Genomic DNA, 19,412 nt, shown 5'->3' on the forward strand with positions numbered 1-19,412 from the left:
TGGTATAACTTGTCGGCCATGGTGGATACCTCAGGCCAGTTCTGAGCAGCAGCAGCTGTCTTTTCAACCCATAGGCCTGTTGTTTCCTTTTCTTGCTTTGTAGCAACACCTAGATCCCGCCACCCTGCTAAACAGAGCTGTGACAATGGCTTCCCTGGTCTAGCCTTGATTGCACAGGAACACTTCAGTGTTCTGAGATTACACGTGTTTTCTCTAGAGATACCTTCATATAGCCAATGTCAGGAGCTCTCGGTCAACCACTCTCTGCCTGTTTTTCTAAAGCCCAGCAACCATGGATGAATACTGGCTGTATCAAGATAGGCATCTAGTTTTTCTTACTCAGTTTCTCGATTCAGTGAGTCATATGCTGATAAGCTCTGATAGTAAAGCAAATGTATACTCTTCTTGTGACCCAACCCTCGGGTAGTGAAACAAGGGTCTACCCGAAAGAGAGTGGGGATGATAGGGGCAGAGACGTGAAGAATGAGGACCAAGACAGGTTTCTGATCGAGGTGTCCCAGTTTACTGAGCATACAAACAGCACTTATAAAGCGAAGAATCACGAGTAAATCTTTTAGGCATCCGAGGATTCACTCAAGGTTACACAAAGTTTGCTATCTGGTTCCCAGGGTTACACCGAGCTTGCTATCCAGTTCTCAGGAACAGAACATCCCAGACCCGTATATGCCAAGGCCAGGAGGCAAAATTCCATTTACCAGACTCCTTCATTGTAAGAACAGTTTGGTCAGGGTATGTTGAAAGTGTTTCCACGGTTAGAGAGATGGCTCAGCGGTTAGTGGGTAGGGATACTGGCTGTTCTTGCAGAGGACCTGGGTTGGGTTCTGACCCATACGTTGGCTCACAAGTGCCTGTAATGTCAGTTTGAGAGAATCCAGTGCCCTCTTCTGGCCTTGGTGGACTTTCCCACACGCGCACATACAAGTGTGTGCATTCTGTCTCCCTCCCTTACTCTCCCTCTTCCCCCTTCTCTGTCTCTAAGGGGTTCTGGGATGCTGGATTACTTGGCAGGTTATTTTGGTGACTAACACATTGACACAAATTGTCTGTACTTTCTTGTGTTGTCTGTGTCTTCTTTGAATCAAGAGTACACCAGCTGTGTAAGTGGAGTCTCGGGCTGTTTTGTTTGGTTAGAGGGGTGTGGACAGAACTGAGCCATTAGCTTCTTGCAAGCCAAGTAAAAATGCCCATAAGCCTTCCAGGGCCCAGAGTTTTCCACAAGGGGAGTTTTTAAGTTGTTCCTGTATGTTTCTGTGATGGTTACAGGGCTACTCAGGCTCATCCATCTTGGTGGCTTACGTTTTTACAGGGATTTGTCCACTCAGTTCCCCAGTTGTCATACACTGGCTCACCAGAGCATCCATGTCCTGTTTTAGTTCTTGCTGTGTGTGCCGCACAGCTGGACCACACATGGTGTTCCCCACCCCCAGCTTCATACTGCAGCCCTGTGTGTGCTCTTAGTCTTTTTTGAGGTTCAGCTTTCAGTGCTCTGGGCTTCCTGCTGTATTGCTGCTTTCTCTTGTTCCCTCTGCTTTGGCAAAGGTTGGATGCAGGCTTTGAATTTCAGCTGCTCTTCCTTTCATAATAGGCACTTAAAACTGTACATTTCTGCCTAATTACTACTTTAGCTGCATCCAAATTTTGATACAGAGTTGTAAAATTATAATGGAGCTCCTAGTCTCTTATTCCCACGTTGGGTCCTTTGATTTAGAAATACGGGTGTTTTTTTGTTCCTGAATGAATGTGTTTTTAAAGAGTTATTAACTTATAAATGAACATGATTTTAATTAGAGAATGGTACTGGATCTTATCAGTTATTAGAATTATCTGAGATTGGATGTGTGGTCATTCTTTATAAATGTATCATTTGTAGCTAGATGGTATTTTTTGAATGGAGCATTATGAAGCGTTCTACACCTGCTCATTGAAACCAGCTGTTACGTCTAGCCTCAGAATGTCTATTCTCTCAGTTAGCTTGGCCCATCAGTAGCTGAGAGATGCAACTCAGTGTTAGATGTATCAAGTTCTAAGAAAATAGCTCTTAATCTTAAAGTCTATTTAACGTGATAGTAGCATGACCTGCGCCTCTCTTTCATTTAGAGTCTGCTTGGGTATATTTAAACTTCTTCGAATCTTTGACACACCTGATACTTCTGTATTGTGTGCAGGCTTTATGAATAACATATAAATGGATTCTTAAAAGTCTCTCTAGTGATCCCTGCCTTTTTACATTGGGTGTTTGGCACATTTACATTTATTGTTGTTGCTACTGTCTCCATTTATTTCTATTATCAGTATTAAGCTCATTTCCTTTATATTGTTTGAAAAAAATGTGTTTTCTTCACATAATTTGGATTGAACTTTTAAAAACACATTTGTCAAAGCTACATACCTTCTTAGCCAGTAACTAGCTACTACCCTTAAGTTTTACCATTTTTTAAACCAGGTTCCCTTGTTCTCTGGTTTACTGGGATACTGAGTTGTTGTGACTCAGTGGTCTCCTTGGATTTCATGTTATTAGTATTTTATCTTTCTCCTGTGATTTTTCCCTACAACTTAAACCCCAATGGTTCACTGATCCCATTGGTGTTTGTTCAGCATTGCTTTCTTTACCTATTCCTGCTGAGGCCTTTCTTCTCATTTTTTTTCCTATGAAGTATATATAGCCTTGGATTGTAATCTGTAAATAGTAAATTCTATTTTTATATAAAAAGTGTCTTTATTTTGCCATTTTACAAGGTAATTTTATGGATAAAATTGTGAATTTTTAAAAGATGAAATGATTGCTAATTCACAATTTTTCATGCAGCCATCTTCTGGCTCCTGTTGGTTGCATATTGGTGCTCTGAGACACAGCTGCACAGTCAGAACTCTGTTGGCGGCTCAGTGGACTTTCCAGATAGCTCTGCTGCTAGAGTTACAGACCTTCCCCAGGCCACCTCCATTCTGCTCAACACTCATTGGCTGTATCAACTCTGTTACTAATCTATACATTGATTGTTTCAATTTTCAATGATTGCATTTTTCATTTCAAGGAACTTTATTTTCCTTGTCTGTCAATCTCGTCTTCCTCATTGCTAACTCTAATGCTTGATTTTAACAAGGTGTGGTCACCAATAGTTCTGATTTCTGAAGGCAGAGTCAGCCTTGGCTTGTCCATGGTAACTCGCTCCTTCATCTGTGTGGTGATTTTGTTTTTTGAAAGCCATTGTTAGGCTGAGTTTATTTGGGAGCTGTCTGTTATGATGTTGCGTTTAGTCATGAAGTCAGCGTTGCCAGGAGAGCTCAGTGCAGGGAGAGGGGGGCGAACACCTGAGAGTTAGGTGAGGATCACAGCAGAGGAAAGATGAGCATGCAGATGGCTTCAAGGAGAATATGGAAACAGGATGGGCAAAAGAGTGTTTGACGATTTGATTCCAGGGTCATCAGACAGCCATATTGCCTTTGCCTTTAGGAGTGGCCTCTGAGTGGTTAACAGAAGTCCAACAACAAAGAGTGGACATGGAGCTTTATTACAGCAATAGAAATCTCACTAAGAAGAGAGTCAGGGTTTACAGGGACTTGCCGCTTGTGTTCAGGAATGCCTTGGCCAAAGATGGCTACAGAAGGCACAATGAGGAAAAAACAGAGCCTGCAAGACATCGTATCCATGCTGAGAGGTAAACAGAGGCGGCCCAGGCCAGCTCTGCATCTGACACACGGGAGCTGTGGGAGTCCAGAGACACTCCCATCATCCTCAGGGAGGAGCTGGGTTCACAGGGAGTTTGGGGTTGTAGGTTTTGTGATAGAGTACCTCTTCCATGGAAAAGCTGGGACTAGGTAGGAGGGGGCGCAAGGGAGGCCAAGTGGCTCAGGAGTGTGACCATCCCAGCTGGCAGATGAGGCTGTGTCTGCGTGGTGGCTAGAAGGATGGACACTGTGAGACAGTTTCTAAAAGATGCTGGCTGGGTGTGGAGACCAGGGCTAGTCTGAAGTGAAGCAGAGGCTGCTTGGTGGAACACTAGGGACCTTTGAGCCTCCGGGATGTGAGCTGGCCCACGTCACCACTTTTGGAAGACTCTTGTACATTTTCAGTAGTCTCTATTTCAATCTTCCTGTAGGTTCTAAAGTCGAATCAGAACTCCATGGACCAGGCTTAGCAGACTCCCTGAGGGGTCTCTGCTGGCTGGAGCTGGGAAAGCCTTGAGCTAGTCCACCTCCAAGCTCATCAGCTGTGGGGCTTGTTTTTAATTTTTTTTCAATGGCTTGCAATCCTCTCTGATCCAGACACCAACCTGTGGAAATACACTTGGTATGCACGCCTATCAGTGAATCCCATGCGTGGCAGTTGCCTGCCTGAGGATGCCCAGGTCCAGAGAGGCACCTATATTTCTGACCCCAAGGGTAGCTTGGTGTGGCAGCTAGCAAGCATTTGGGGTCTTGGTCACTTTAAGTCATTTGCTATGGAAAAACCTCAGGGGAGACCCAGGAGCAACCTAAGTCTCTGGTGACCTCTAGGCTGCAGAGGGAGCAGGAAACTGTCCCCCACCCCAGCCTCCTGGCCGCTGGCCCTCTGGAGGCTGACAGCCAGGCTCTGTCAGCTGGAGGCTTTTTCAAGAAGTCAGGTGTGTGTGGGGGGCCCAAGAGCCCTTCTTCTTGGCTCCCCAAAAGCACTGTAGTCATCAAAGGCGGCTCCTGTGGGAGGCCTCCTGTCACTTGGTCCCGTGCCGTGGGTAGTCTCCATACGGGTCTGTGGCGTCAGACAGGCACCATGCAAAGCCATAAACCTCTCCCCAGTTTTCCAAATGCTTCCTTTCCATCTTGCAAGAAAGGCAGTTCTTACCTTTAGGGCGAAATAAATCGTGGCTGCCCAGGCAGCGGCTAGGCTGGTGGCACCTGTGAGGTCCCGAGACTCAGGTGTGCAGGGAAGGCTGAGAAATGAAGCCGGCGGCTTCCCTGGGACCCATGTGGGCCCTGGTTTGATTTGCATTTTCCCCTAAAATGTTTTTATGCACCACAGCTCGGTCACTGTGACTAATCACAAGATTTAATGGCCTTAAACTGCTCACTGAGGACCCAATTCAATTAAAAAATGTCCTGCGGAAGTCATGAATAATCCTCTTGTCTTGCCTTTTTTTTTTTTTTTTTTAAACAGTCTTCCAGAGGCTTCTATCCTGCAGAGACCAAATGGAATTTTTTTTTCTTTTTTTTTTAATTTTAAATTGATGAACCCTTGTTTGCAGTCACCTTCTGTCACCTTTGACCCCACTTCTCCGGGCCTCCCAAGAGGCTCCGGCTGGGCTCCCGCTCCCCCGGGACTGACTTGCTGCTGTTAGTTTGACAGGCTTTGGAGCGAGATGCCCATCAACGCCAAGGGGAGGCTCAAGTACCAGGACTTCCTCAGCAGGTTCAGCACGGAGAGGGTACTCTCGCCCCCCATGGGGGCAGGAGACTCTGGGGACTCGACCGCGGCCCAGAAGGGCAGCAACACCCCTGACGCCATCCAGGCGGTGAGATCCACCCTCAGCTCTCCTTGTCGGGACGTCAGAGCCGGCTCGAAGTCATGGAGTCACACCTGTGTGAGTTCCCAGCCTGACAAGTGTCCCCTGTCACCTGCAGGCGGGTCCAGGCACACAGGGGGCCTAGGGTTTCTCCCCAAAGGCAGCAGGTGATCGACAAACTGGGGTTCGTGGGTCTACAGAAAGGTCCCAAGGTCAGTTTGTGGCCCTAGGAAGGGTGGTGGAGGGACGGGGTGGAGAAGGGAACCTAGGAGGAGCCAGAAAGGAAGGACGACGAGGTAGGACACAGCATCTGTGGGCCAGGGGCCTGGCTCTGACAGGGACAGTCTCCTGACCTTGGGTTCCACACTCAGAATGACTGTATCCCCATTTTACACCTGAGCCATGAGAGGCCTAGGGTGTCTTCCCAGGCCTCAGTCCTCAGTTTGACAGAGCCTGAGCCATAGGCTGAGTCATCTCAAGCTTGCCAAAAGGAGGCTCCTGGGCTCGGAAGGGTTCTTCCTTTGCCCTTGAAGAGCATGACAGCACCTCCAGGGAAGAGCCACTGAGAACATACTGCGCATGCCCACAAGGCAGCTGCTGCATGCTTACACCATGTGCCTGGAGGGGGATGGCCCCAGACCCGGTGCCTCTCTGCTCATACATGCAGCCCTGTCCTGCTGCAGTGTTTCCTACAGAGCAGAATGGACAGAGGTCCCCACTGGGGAGCAGGGGAGGAGTGATGTTGTTATAGATCTCAGGGTGACAGTGACTGGCCTTCAGGGAAGTCAGTGGTGGTGTAGAATGGGTCAGGAGCACCTTCTGGCTAGCCACCTGCTGGTCACCCCATGCTGTAAGGGAATTAGACCTCCAGTCAGTTGAGATCTGGACAGAGAGATGGCCTGCGGCAGCACCCAGCAGCTGTAAACGGGGAACCTGGGGAAATGCATACAGCATTAAGAAGTCCCTCCCAAGAAAGGCTCCAACTGATACGGCTGGGCTTGAGGGTGGAAGGGACCCCAAGTTAAGGGGGAGTGCAGGGAGGGCTGAGGAGAAGGGTTGTCCTCTAAAACATGTCTATATATTTATCTCCAAAGCGGATTATTAGGAGTTAGTCTGAGATGGCCCAGTGGTGGAAGCAGAGGTTATCCCCTTTCCTGCTACCTCTAGAGTCGACCTTCAGATCATAAGTCCTCTCTCTGGATCCCACAACTGCCCTCCCATGAGACCCCCAGTTGCGAGAAGTCCCCCCTTCCCTCCCCACAGACCCCCGTGAGCACCCCACCCCTACAGAACTGCGAGCCCATCGAGAGTAAGCTCCGCAAACAGATCCAGGGCTGCTGGCGCGAGCTCCTGAAGGAATGCAAGGAGAAGGACACGGACAAGCAGGGGAGCATCACTTCGGCAGAGTTCCTGGGTCCGTTTGACCCCCACCCCTGGGGAGAGACAGTGGGGGGGGGAGAGGGTGGGAACCTGCGGGCTTTCAGGGGTCAAGCTAGAGGTAGCGAAGTGAGGACGAGAATGTATGACTCCTCACCAACCACCGTGCGGGCTGCTCCTGTTCCCCAGCCCTTGTGGAGAAGTTCAAGCTGGACATCAGCAAGGAGGAGAGCCAGCAGCTCGTCATCAAGTATGACCTGAAGAACAATGGCAAGTTCGCCTACTGCGACTTCATCCAGAGCTGTGTCCTCCTGCTGAAGGCCAAGGAGACCTCGCTGATGCGGAGGATGAGGATCCAGAACGCAGACAAGATGGTAGGTGTGTCGTCGGAAGAACACGGGGGACCTGAACCCCCCCAACACTTGGCTGCACAGGTGGACCTGTGAGGCTCATCATCACTACGTGCCGTTGCACCCTGTGGCTTTTCTTCTTCATCACTAGAAGGCCTAGTCCTTGCCTGACTTCTGACCGAGTCTGGAATTGGCCTAAGTCCGCACAGCCCTGTTCTTGCAAATGGGACCCGCTGTGGCTGGATCGGAGCTGGAACCATGTCCCCCTCCCTCAGCCTCAAGGTTTCCATCGGAAAACCGGAGAGAGGAAACAGCTCCCCTCACCCCAGGTCGTGGGAGCTCGGCCTCCCTGAGCTGGTAGATCTGACCAGCCCTCATTACAGAGAGGCAGAGCAGAGCCGGCTGAGGGGGTGGCAGGCAAGGTGTCTCCATCCCGGTTCCCTAGCTCTCTCCTCATCTTTTAGAAAGAAGCTGGTATGGAGACACCTTCCTTTTACTCGGCCTTGCTGAGGATCCAGCCCAAGATTGTTCACTGCTGGAGGCCCATGCGGCGTACCTTCAAGGCCTATGATGAGAACGGAACAGGGCTCCTGAGTGTGGCTGACTTCAGGAAGGTGAGACTGCTCTCTCTCTGCTGCTATGGACCTGGAGCACATAGCACGAGTGAAAGGCCAGTGGCATGGAAAGCTCCAAAGGGTGTCTGCACATGCCCATGAAGGCCCAGGCCGTGGCCTGCTTGCCCCTTACTTTCAGACGACAGCTGATCCCCCCTAAAGGTTTCTGGAGACTTCCAGGGCCAGAGAGACAGACAGACAGACAGAGAGAGAGAAGAGAACAGGTACCTTTTTTTCCTTTGAGACTGCACTACTGCTATCGCTAGGCCCCGGTCTAGACCTGAGACCTGCTCCTCTGTCCCTTCAAGGTCCTGGGACAGTTGAGACAGCCCAACACGGTGTGGATGTGAGGCAGGCCTCCCAGTCAGGGAGCCCCCGTGCCACCCCACAGGGCACAGCAGCATGGTGCCACTTGGCTCCAGCAAATCCTGGGCGCCATGGACCTGCAAGCCTGCCACCCTCAGCGCTCCACCCCAGCCCAACTCATACCCAGTTCCAGCTTCCCAGGCATCCTGGGGCCCTCCCAGCCAAGGAGTCTGCCTTAGTCCACCCAGGATGGGCGGGAACGAGAGAGGGTTCTCTTCTCCTTCCCAGTGACCCAGGGTGAGGCCAGCAGAGAGGGTGGCAAGATAAGAACCGGAGGCGAGGGACAGATGGGTGTGAGAGAGGGCTCAGTTCCCTCTTCTCTTTTCCTCCCATTGGGCCCAGTGTCCACCAGCTGCCCTCAATTCAGAGGCCCTGGGGTCTTTTAGCCCATCTTATAGCCTCTTCTTAGAAATGAACGCTAACATAAGCCACAGAGGACAAACCTATAACCTAATTTCTACACACTATCAGGGACCTCTGGCAGGATTTGTCTGGGCTGTAAGGGTGGACAAGGCAATAGTTTCAGGAGAAAGTCTTTCTTCCCATGTGAAATCTAGAGGTGGGGGACTTACAGAGCTGTCAGGGGTCCAGTTTTGACCTGCCACTCTCCACATCCAGCTTCCTCCCCTACCTCATTGTCCAAGGTAGAGCCTTGGACAATGGAGCCTGGAGCCCCCATACCTCATCCCAGATATTAAGAAAAAGGTGTATTCCTTCCCTTAGAGGTGTCCTGGGTTCTTCCGCTGAGGAAAGGGCTGACAGTGGCACCTGGCATCCTCAGCCAGGGCTCCTCCATGCCCTGAGCCTGCGGATGAAGGAGGAGGGAGCTGAGCAGCAGCCCCCACTACCCCTAATCGCCCCCTGGCCCCCAGGTACTGCGGCAATACAGCATCAACCTGTCGGAGGAGGAATTCTTCCACGTGCTTGAGTACTATGACAAGTCACTGTCCTCCAAGATTTCCTACAACGACTTCCTGCGCGCCTTCCTGCAGTAGGCAGCCAGGTGCGGCTGCACCGGGGACGGATGGAGCACAGTGTGGGCACCGCCATCCCTGGGCAGGAGGTCCTAAATCACACAAGAAAGGAAGCTGAGCAAGCCATAGGGAGCAAGGTAGTAAGCAGCACTCCTCCATGGCCTCTGCCTCAGCTCCTGCCTCTAGTTCCTGCCCTGCCTTTCCTCCGTGACAGAGTGTGACCTAAGAGCTGTAAGATGAAATAAATCCTTTCCTCCCCAAACTGGTGTTGGTTATGGTGTTTACACAGCAGTATATAGGACAGCGTCCTTGTCCCCGCCCTCTTCTGCAGAGTCCCACACTCTTTCCAAGCTCTAAGGTCAGCTGCTTGGACATTCTCCCAGGACCTCTGGGGAGGGCAGTCGGGGGCAGCATCCTCACACGGGGTGCACCCCCATCCTTCCCCTTTTCACAGGGGCACTGGGCAGCAAAGTCCAGCTGGTAGGGTGAGAACGGGGAGCTGCTTTGCACCCACACTTGGTAAAGGTCTCTAGTCTGGCCAGATATGGCCTCTGGATCCTTCTCTGGAAGAAAGCAAAGCTGCGAGTTGGGTGGTAGCTTGGGTCCAGGGACTTCTTGGCACAGGGAGACCTGCTTTCAGAACGTGGCCACACCTCTAGCTCCCGGCACTGTCAGTGGGATGCCGAGTAGACACTTCAGTAGGTTACCCTGCAGCCCGTCACCAACATAGTCACCAGCATAGACCCGGAGACTCTGCGCTCTTAGATCTCGTAGGTGCCATTCCAACCCCAGAAACCAAAAAGGTCCCTGCATATTTTTAAAATAACCTATTGAAATTCGCAGCGTGGAGGAGGGGGAGAGGGGCTTTGTGGGTCCCACACATGTGCCTAAACCCTGGCATTCCTCCCATCCTGCACCTCAGCCTTCATCTTCCCCACACTGGCTCTCACACAACCTTGAACTCAGAACCTGCTGCTGCTTCTGCCACTTCTGCCTGAGAACACAAAACCAACTCCTGTGGCTGAGAGGATAAGAGGATGGCAACAAACTCTGTCTGCCACTGTTCAGGAGCTGAGAGGATAAGAGGATGGCAACAAAATCCCAGAATATTCACTCCCTATCCCTGCACAGAGTGGACACCCCTTTGGCACACATGCCCAGCTTTCAGCAAGAATATCACCTGATGCTCCAGAAACCATGTTTTGCAGAGACAAGCGGCAGGCTCAGATGTAGCATGAATTCTGGAAACTGTCAGAGGCTGAAGGAGCAGATGTGCCTGTTCTAAATGATAATGGAAAGGAAAGGCAGCAAACATGACTACACAAGAAACTCCAGCAGAGAGGAAAACCAAGGGATCAAGGAAGATGCTGGAAATGCAAACCACAGTGACAAGGATGGACTTGTTGGCAAATAATTGAAACAAAGAATGACTGCATCTCGGCAGTATGTGGATAGACGCAGAGAGAAGAGCTCTGTAAATGGCAGGGGCCTGGGAGCTTTAGGGCAGGAACTAAGGGGCAAGAGAAGCCAGAGAAGGAGCGTTTGGGTCCAGGTGGGAATTCACCCAGGCACATCTTACAAGACAGCTGTGGAGCCAGCAAAGGGAGGAAGAGGCCCACTCCCTGCAAAGGGCCAGAGTGAAAACCCAAACACCTTTCTCCCCAGAAACCACTATGGCCAAAGATGAGGCCAGCATACCATAGCTCACAAAAGACCCTACCAAAGCAGGGGGCACAGCCTTCTAGACACACAAAAAGCAAGAAGCCAGGGCCATGGCTCAGCTGGCTGCACAGGCTCCCAGCACACTCAGGAAACCTAGCCATACTGGTACTGTAATCTTAACCCTGGGGAGACAGACAGACTGGTTAACCAGCAAGTTCAAGTTCAGTGAGAGACCCTCAAAAAGATAAAGAAGACAGCAATAGAGAAAGACACCCAACATTGACCTCTGACCTCTGCATGCACATGTGCACACAGAAATGCATGCCCCATACACACAAAACAGACAGACACACACCTGTAATCCCAGCCCTTGGGAGGCAGAAGTAGGAAAATCATTAATTCAAGGCCAGCTGGGGCTATCCAGGCCCTGTCTTGACAACAACAATTCAATAGTCCATGGCAGATGTTTTTCTAACACAGGAGGCTCAAGAAAGTGAAGGGCATCAGAATTAAAATAACTGAAAGTATAAGAAAAAACGTTGGGCTTTCTGTTGTCCTCAAAGGTAACTTCTCAGAATCTGCAGCCATGCTGTTCTGACCACACCAACAGGACAGCAGTCTCACAGAGAATGTGAGGGTCTGCTACAGCATGTGACCAGGTGCCTTATCCGAAGCCAGGCAAGGGTGCTCTAAGGTATACCTGCAATCTGTAAAGCAGCCGGCTGAACATGCTAGAAAAATGATATAAAAAGTCAAAAAAAAAAAAAAAAAGGGCAGCAGAGTTCAAAATGGAATCAAGCATGATGATATCGGAGAGGGGAGAGCCTGCTGCCAGGGAAGTGATGAGTACCCAGGCCTGGGGACCTGAGTGTGGGCTTCCCACCCCACCGTTAGCAGGTGCTTGGGATCTCAGTGCTGAGAACATGGAGACAGCCAAAGCCCCGAGGTAGCCTAGCCAGCTTGGTGAGCTTCGGGGTCAGTGGAAACCCTGCCTCTAAGACCGTGATCGACCCAAGGTCAATCTCTGGTCTACACACATGCACACACACACATACACACACACAGGTATGTGTGTGCACTCGGTGTGTGCATACTACACATGCAGACACACCTGTGTACACACGTGTACCTGCCCACATGCGCACAGACAAACTTCTCTCCGAGGTCAGGAGCAGTGAGGAAACTTAACAAGGACTTCTGGCTCGACCAGCATGATTGTCTGCACGGGACACTCCTGAGAGCCAAAATGCTCCTAAAGTGAACTAGGCTGTGTGCACCAGGTCACTGGAAGTCACTAGCCTCTCCGGCTGGCATGCACAACTGGAATGCAGGTTTAAAAACAGGACTACTTAGGACAGCTCCTTCCAGTGGAGCAGGTCAGACCTAAGCCTAAACATCCCCACAGGCAGCCCTGTACAGCGGCAAACAGGAGACCAAAATCAGTGCAATCAGTGCGGGGGCGTGCAGCGCTTCTGCGTTAGAAGACTCAGGATTGTGGACACATCGACACAACTGGGCTTTCCCCCTAAGATTTAGGTTACTGTCCGTGTGCCAGGTGTGTGCAGGCGCCTGCAAAGACCAGAAGAGAAGACCAAGACCCTCTGGTGCTTGGGTTGCAGGTGGTCGTGAACCACCCAATACATAGGTTCCAGGAACCGAACTCTGATCCTCTGCAAAAGCAGCCAGTGACCTTAATGGCTGAGCCATCTCCAGCCTGGCTCAGTCCTGTCCACTCGCAGCCAGGATCTCAGAGAGTGGTTTCGGCAGACAGCTCCCGGGTAACCCCAAACTGCATGTGGAAAAGAAAGAGAGGCTAGAGTACTCTCCCTCAAAAGCTGAAGAAGACAAGATTGGGGGGCTCGCATCAGCTGACCTGAAGATGCTCACCCAAGCACGGTAGTTAGGAATATGGTGCCAGGAAAAGGACGATGGAACAAAATGGGGATCCCGAAACACACCACACAGATGCAGCCATCTGATTTCTGATGGGCAAAGACGGCGGGTGCCTTAGTTTGGGTTTCTGTTGCTGTGATGAAACCCCATGACCAAAACAGCAAGTTGGGGAGGAAACGGTATATTCAGCTTATACTTCCACATTGCTGTTCATAGCCAAAGGAAGTCAGGACAGGAACTCAAACATGGCAGGAACCGGGAGGCAGGAGCTGATGCAGAGGCCATGGCTTCCTCAGCCTTCTTTCTTGTAGAACCCAGGACCACCAGCCCGGGGATGGCACTGCCTGCCCGCCATAGGCTGGGCCCTCCCCCCTTGATCACTAATAGAGAAAATACCTTACAGCTGTATCTCATGGAGACATTTCCTCAGCTGGGGCTCCTTCCTCTCTAATGACCGTAGCTTGTGTCAAGTTGACACGCAAAACCAGCCAGCACAGTGGACTAGAGGAACAGTGCCTGTGTGGAAAACATGAAGCTCGGACACAGCTCACACCGGAGAAGGACCCCAGAAGGCACAGGTGTGTGAAACAACTAAAACATGAGAGAATGCTCCCGACCTTGAATTTGAAAGCAATGCCTATAATAGTCAGTCAGCCTTTCCTCACATGACAGAATGCCTAAGACGGAACACTTCGAAGGAAGGAAGGTCCACTTGGGCTTACCTTCTCAGACGGTTCAGTCCGTTGGCCTGGTTGCTTCTGGCAGGGTGGTGTGTAACAGGAAGGCAAGGCAAAGGAAGATTTACTCACCTTGCAGCAGCCAGGAAGGAGGGTAACTGGGCCCTCAACACCCTCCTCAACTATATACCTGCAGCACGCTAACTTCCGTCAGCTAGGCTCCACCTCCTCACAGAGCCACTGGCTGACAACCACCTTTCAATACTTGAGGCTTTGGGAAACACCTGCTTCAAATGATAACAGTACCCAAAGAACAATGAAATGACAGAAAGAAATGACAAATCGAGCTTAATTAAAAATTTTCAACAGACAATGGTGACCCATGTGTTTAATCCCAGCACTAGGAAGGCAGAAGCAGTTGGATTTCTGTGAGTTCAAGGCCAGCCTGGTGTACAGAGCTTCCAGGACAGCCAGGGCTACACAAACCCTGTCTTGGGAAAACAACAGCAACAAAACAAAAATTCAACATTTACTCTGAGAATGGAACTAAAAAAGACCAACCCACGGATGGAGAGGAGTCTTGTTCCCAGGATATAGAGAGATTTAAAGTATCGTCAGCAAGAGGCCAGAGAGATGGCTTGGTGTGCCGAAGCAAGAGAATCAGAGTTCAACCCTCAGGGCCTCAGGAGCCTGTTACCTGTGAGCCCAGCCCTCCAGACGTGGCGACAGGAGGACCAAGACAGCCACCTGCTCTAATGCGTTAGTTCTTGGAGACTGGATTCCTGATACTGTCTCAATGGGGCTCCAGAAGAGTAAAGCTCAGTCGTACAGTGCTGGCTTAGTGTGTGAAGTGAGAGGGAAGAGGGGAAAGGGAGGGAGGGCGCCAGAGGCTGTGCACTGGAGCAGCTCCATCCACGGGACAGCATCAGAGGTGACAGTCACAGAGCGCCATGCCCCGTCCAGGAGCCCGGGTGTGGCTCCAGTGGTTATGGGCAGAAGTTGGTGGGGTTCCTCAGACAGAAAGGGGCTTCCAGAGCAATGGTGCAGAAGTCAAGGATGCTGCAGGCCCGTGAGGCCCTGGGCAGGGAACCAGGCTGAGCAGAGGTCGTTAACTGCACATCTGCCCAGGCCACTCCTCAGGCCTTTTCTCGCCTACATCCATGGCTTTCCATTATGTCAGGTGTGTTCCGGTAAAGGAGTCTACTTCATGTCATCTGTCAACTGGACCACAGGACACCTCCTCTCATGGGCCCAGGTCACCCCAGTTCAGGAGGCTCAAACAGAACTCTGTGGCTTTTCCTCACACCTTCTTACTGCCAAGCTCCCTTTCAGCACCTAGCAGCCCACATCTACTGCCATCCTCGGCTCTCTGGGGCCTCTGTCCTCACATCTGCCTTTACCAGTCTTCCGTCCTAAATCTGTAACCGTCGCCACCAGCACTTCTGCCATCCGAGCTAGGCCCTACAGGAAGTGCTATGGGCTGTGGGGTGGATCAATAGAGAGATGGATGGAGGTTATATAAGATGAACGGAAGGATAGAAGGATGGATAATTTGGTGGGTGCGTGGAGGTGCTGAGTTTGGTGGTGGATGGGTGGATGGGTGGATAGATAAATGGAGAGATATCCTGAGGGGTCAGATAAATTAATGGTTTCTTCAGTGGTGTATGGTCAGATGAATGGATGGATGGGATAGCATGGTAGGCGCATAGATAGGTGGATAATTTTGTCAGTGGATAGATGGTTAGCTGTCTGGCCAAACAGCTTGATGGAGGGGTGGATGGGTGTGATGGATGGATGGATGGATGGATGGATGGATGGATGGATGTGTATATCTACTCGTCATATGGACATATGAAAGTCTGAGTCAAGAGACAAGTGAGTGACTGTAGAAAGATGACTAGTTGGATAGATAACGGGGTATAAATGGTAGACATTTTGTAACTGGGTGGGACTCGGAGACTGATGTGCTTTTTGTAGGCATTACAGGAGCCTTCTGTCTGCCCAGGACTGGGTTGGCCATGTCACTCTGCAGACAAGCCGGCACTTGGGCCACACCACAACGCTTTGTTTAGGAGCTCAGACATCCAGTCAAACACAGTCCTGCCACCTCTGCAGCCCCTGCATCCATGGGAAGGGGAGACAGGCAGAGGGTGCACTCCCCAACCCACATGGGGGAGGGTAAGGGGTGTCTTTGGCCAGAAGGACCTGGAGTTTTTCCTCCCTCTCCCCCCTCATGACCTGGGACACCCACAGAAAGAGCAGCCAGACAGACTCAGCTTTTTCTTTTTACAAAGACTTTATTGTCTGACATGCTTGACAAAAAAAATTACAGCCACAATCAAGTTATGCCAAAATGATTGAGGAGCAGGCCGCCATCTTTCAAATCTTGAGGACTTTCAATGAAATTTCTCTTTAAGACAGCTGCCTCCACAGCTTTTCTTCTCCACATAAAAATATGCCGCATTCTGAAGATGCCCTAGGAAAAGGTTTCTTTCTTTTTTTCTTTTTTTTCTTTTCTTTTTTTTTTTAATAGTTCTTGGTCCACACAGAAACCGTGGAGCTGAGACACCACACAGGAGATGTATTTTCTCTGCCCCAAACACGACATGCATCTGGGCACAGAAGAGAGACCTTGTAAATGTCAAGGGATCACTTGACCTAAGCAAGATTCCTGAAGCCCTGTGGCCTGTGGGGCACAGCTCTCCTGGCCAGCGCAGGGCACCAGTGGTGGCTGAGAACACAGCCTCACCCACAGTGAGCCACGTGAGCCCGGCTCATTCACCTGCAGGGAAAGACTCAAGAGTGGGTCTCGAAGGATGCTGGGATACCAAGCTCAAAGCTCAGAATTCCTTATGGTTTGAGGGACCCTCGTCTGAGAATGAACAAAAGCCAGTTTTGAACAGGACCCTTCAAAGTTAAGCAAGAGTCTCAGCCCATGCCCTGTTCTGTAGGTGGTGACAGTGATGGGACACTTGTGAGGCCAGAGATGGAGAGCCAAAACCCATTGCTGCCCCTTTTGTGCTGTGCATCCTCGGGCAAGTGACCTTACCTCTCTGGCCTCAGTGGTCTCATTTCTATAACAGGGCAAGAGTTCCTATATTGCAGGAATGATTGTAGATAAAGCAAAATGATCCTAAATGAAGGTACCAGGATAGCTGGTCCCCAAGGCTGGAGCCAGGCTAAGGAGGCGAGGCCCTCATGTCAGATGCATGACGTGGAGGGCATAAAACTTCAAGAGTCGGGACAATACTGTTTCAGTGACATGTTACTGAGAATCAGAATGAGTGCAAAAATAGTCCACAAAGAACAAATATCGGCATTTTAAGTAGACAGTGTCTGATGCTGCCTCCCCCTGACCTAGGGCCTCCTGGCTCTGCCCTTGCAGATGGGCTCACCCAGGCCTAACTCAAGAAAGGCTGTAGCCTGAGGCACAGCCACCACCAGTGCCCAGGGCAGCTCTGTCACTGCGCCACCTCCCGGTAACCAATGGTACTGACAAGCATCCTGGAATCCTCTGAAGGGGAAAAAAATCACATCAAGGAATGGAGCCCATCGTGGACACTAACAGCCAGGCTAGGTTTGGAGGAGTGTGCGTGCCACACACATTGGGGCACGGATATGGCTGGGCACAGGACCTCAACCCACAGAACCCCCTGGCTGTTGTGATCTACAGAGGAATGTGGTCCCAGGGGATCCAAGATGGCCTCAGTGTGATGAGAAACCAGCAAGGTCTGACCACCAGGAAGAACCAGCACCCCAAATCCAGGCTCTGAGCAGAAGCTGGGGACACACAGCCATTGTCCACATCAGCAGCTGGGTCCTAAGGAAGGAAAAGGGACTAAACCAAGCCAACTGCTGAAGGCCTGGCCAGGGCCTGTCAGAATTCCTGAGATGTCCCTGCACACTCCTAGACCCCTGCACACAAGAGGCAGGCTTACAGCCAGAGAAGGGCTGTCTGTGCCCAGGCCACACTTCATCCCCAACCTTGGGGGCTCACAAGCCACCAAACGCACTTGGGTGGCAAGCCATTTTGTATGAAAATTCCCAAATCCCATCCAAGAGTGGCGGCTTCTCGGAGCAGGAGGGCGTCGAACTGAGCTTCTATCATTTCCCAAGTGAGAGAGGGACGTGGATGCGGGCCTGTTGGGCCCTGAAATGAAGGACAGATGTACACACAGAAAACAGAAGTGAACATGGTGCCTCCGCTGGAGCTGCTCAAGGCCCCAGTTACAGGTGGCAGAAGGCTGACAGTCAAAGGCAATTTCTTTAATCCCAAGGATTCTACTCATTGCTGGCTGGTCCCGTGGCCAGATGGACTGTCTGGGCTGTTCTGCATGGGAGGAAGTGGGTTAAGGGATCCAGGCTCTTAGCCAGACATACGGAGCTGACGTGGGCAGGCAGAGCTGGAGTGGGGAGCAGTCAGGAGTTCCGGGGTGTGGGGAGATCAATGACTATGGGAGGGTTCACGGGCTGATAGTTCACAGTGCACACGGACGCGTTCACATAGGTGGTGGTCCCATCTGCCATGACGCCGTACCCTGGAGAGAAAGCATGCACCTGTCAGACAAGGACCTGGAGCTGTCTGGTGGCAGTGGCTGCTACAGATGTTCTGCCACAGTGGGTGGGGGCAGGCCACTACAGTTCTCAAACTTGGTCTTTTTATCTGTCAAATGGAAATGATGACGGGAAGTGGTTCTGAGCCTGCCAGGGGGACTGGGTGAGGTCACCATCCACATGCAGTGCTCGGGCCAGTGCATGTCACAGGAAAAGCACAGAGTAAGTCATTATCATCTTCATGTCACCTTCCTCAGCATTAGCATCGTCATCATGGTGCCATCAGCAGCATGGTCCCCGTGACCACTGTCAGCATTACCCAAATCATCAGAGTGATCGATCAGGTGTGTTCAGGTGCTATGTCCACAGGCTGCATCACCACATCATCATAGCCACCATTGCCATCCATCACTGTCATCATCCCCATGTCCACCAGCAGCAGCAACAACATCAGCAGCCTCATAATAATCAGTGTCATAGTCCTTGCCATCATCCCCATCACTGCTATCATTGCCATGACATCATCATCCTGCTGACCAACAAAATCATCACCAACACCATCAGTGTCATGGTAACCATCAGCACCCACTGCCATCTTTGTTGCCATCTCATCACTGCCATCATCACCATGACATCATCAGTCGTCACTGTCCCCTGGACTACATCACTCCCACCTTCATTACCATCCCCAATGCTGCTGTTAATCACCATGACATCAGCATTTTTATGAGTCTCCACCCCCTCTTTGCCAATCCTCATTCCCTAGCCACATTATCACCATCAACGCCACCACCTCATGACCGCTGTCATCAACACCATCGGTACCATCACCACATCAACAGTCATCACCCTCGTCACTATAACCACCCCACTATCACCATCATCACCACCACCCTCATCATCACCAGCATTGCCCTGCCATGACATCATCACTATCCTCCCTACCTTGGTGTCACTAACACTACCATCTTTGTAACACTGTCATCACCACTGTGACGCTCATCAACATCTCTGTTGTCCTCGTAATCACTCCAGCTGCCATTGTCAAATTCCTCTCTCCACCACTTCTGCTTGTTGAAATCCCTTCTCCCACCTGACTGTCTTCACACCAGAAAGGACACCCTCCTGCTCTTTTCTGGAGCTCCATTTTGCCTACACAAATATGCAGGGGTATGGTTTTGGCCCTAAGCAACCTTATACATTTTGGCCTGCACACACACATGAAGGTCCAAGAAGACAAGCAGTATTATAACTGTCTCTGAGCTCCCCCATGAGCTCGCATGCTTTTGCCTTTGATTGCCTGGCTGCTGCCCAGAAATCTGGGAGCTTCTCCAGAGACATGTGTGCTCTGCTCTCTTGACCCCCAAGAACACCACTCAGAGATGCTCAAGAAATGGCTAGAATTTATTTACTTCCAAGATAGAAAACTATTAGATGAAGGCACTGT

The 19,412-nt window shown here is 50.9% G+C and overlaps 2 protein-coding genes across 6 annotated transcripts in view; one reads left to right on the forward strand and one right to left on the reverse strand.

The window, feature by feature from the left end:
* Efcab6 (EF-hand calcium binding domain 6) overlaps window positions 1-9,435 on the forward strand; it is a 184,841-nt gene extending 175,406 nt beyond the window's left edge. For all 3 annotated transcript variants that reach the window (XM_060388917.1, XM_060388918.1, XM_021630901.2), the window contains 5 exons: window positions 5,334-5,576; window positions 6,762-6,912; window positions 7,065-7,249; window positions 7,690-7,839; window positions 9,078-9,435. In XM_060388917.1, coding sequence (XP_060244900.1) covers window positions 5,334-5,576; window positions 6,762-6,912; window positions 7,065-7,249; window positions 7,690-7,839; window positions 9,078-9,200 — 852 coding nt within the window. In that variant the 3' untranslated portion in view covers window positions 9,201-9,435. The remainder of the gene's footprint in view (window positions 1-5,333; window positions 5,577-6,761; window positions 6,913-7,064; window positions 7,250-7,689; window positions 7,840-9,077) is intronic.
* Window positions 9,436-15,898: 6,463 nt separating this feature from the next.
* Window positions 15,899-19,412, reverse strand: part of Mpped1 (metallophosphoesterase domain containing 1) — a 74,384-nt gene continuing 70,870 nt past the window's right edge. For all 3 annotated transcript variants that reach the window (XM_060388920.1, XM_060388921.1, XM_060388922.1), the window contains exon 7: window positions 15,899-17,949. In XM_060388920.1, coding sequence (XP_060244903.1) covers window positions 17,831-17,949 — 119 coding nt within the window. In that variant the 3' untranslated portion in view covers window positions 15,899-17,830. The remainder of the gene's footprint in view (window positions 17,950-19,412) is intronic.

This window comes from Meriones unguiculatus, chromosome 8 (genome assembly GCF_030254825.1).
Source record: "Meriones unguiculatus strain TT.TT164.6M chromosome 8, Bangor_MerUng_6.1, whole genome shotgun sequence".
In the NCBI taxonomy this organism is placed as follows: Eukaryota; Metazoa; Chordata; class Mammalia; order Rodentia; family Muridae; genus Meriones; species Meriones unguiculatus.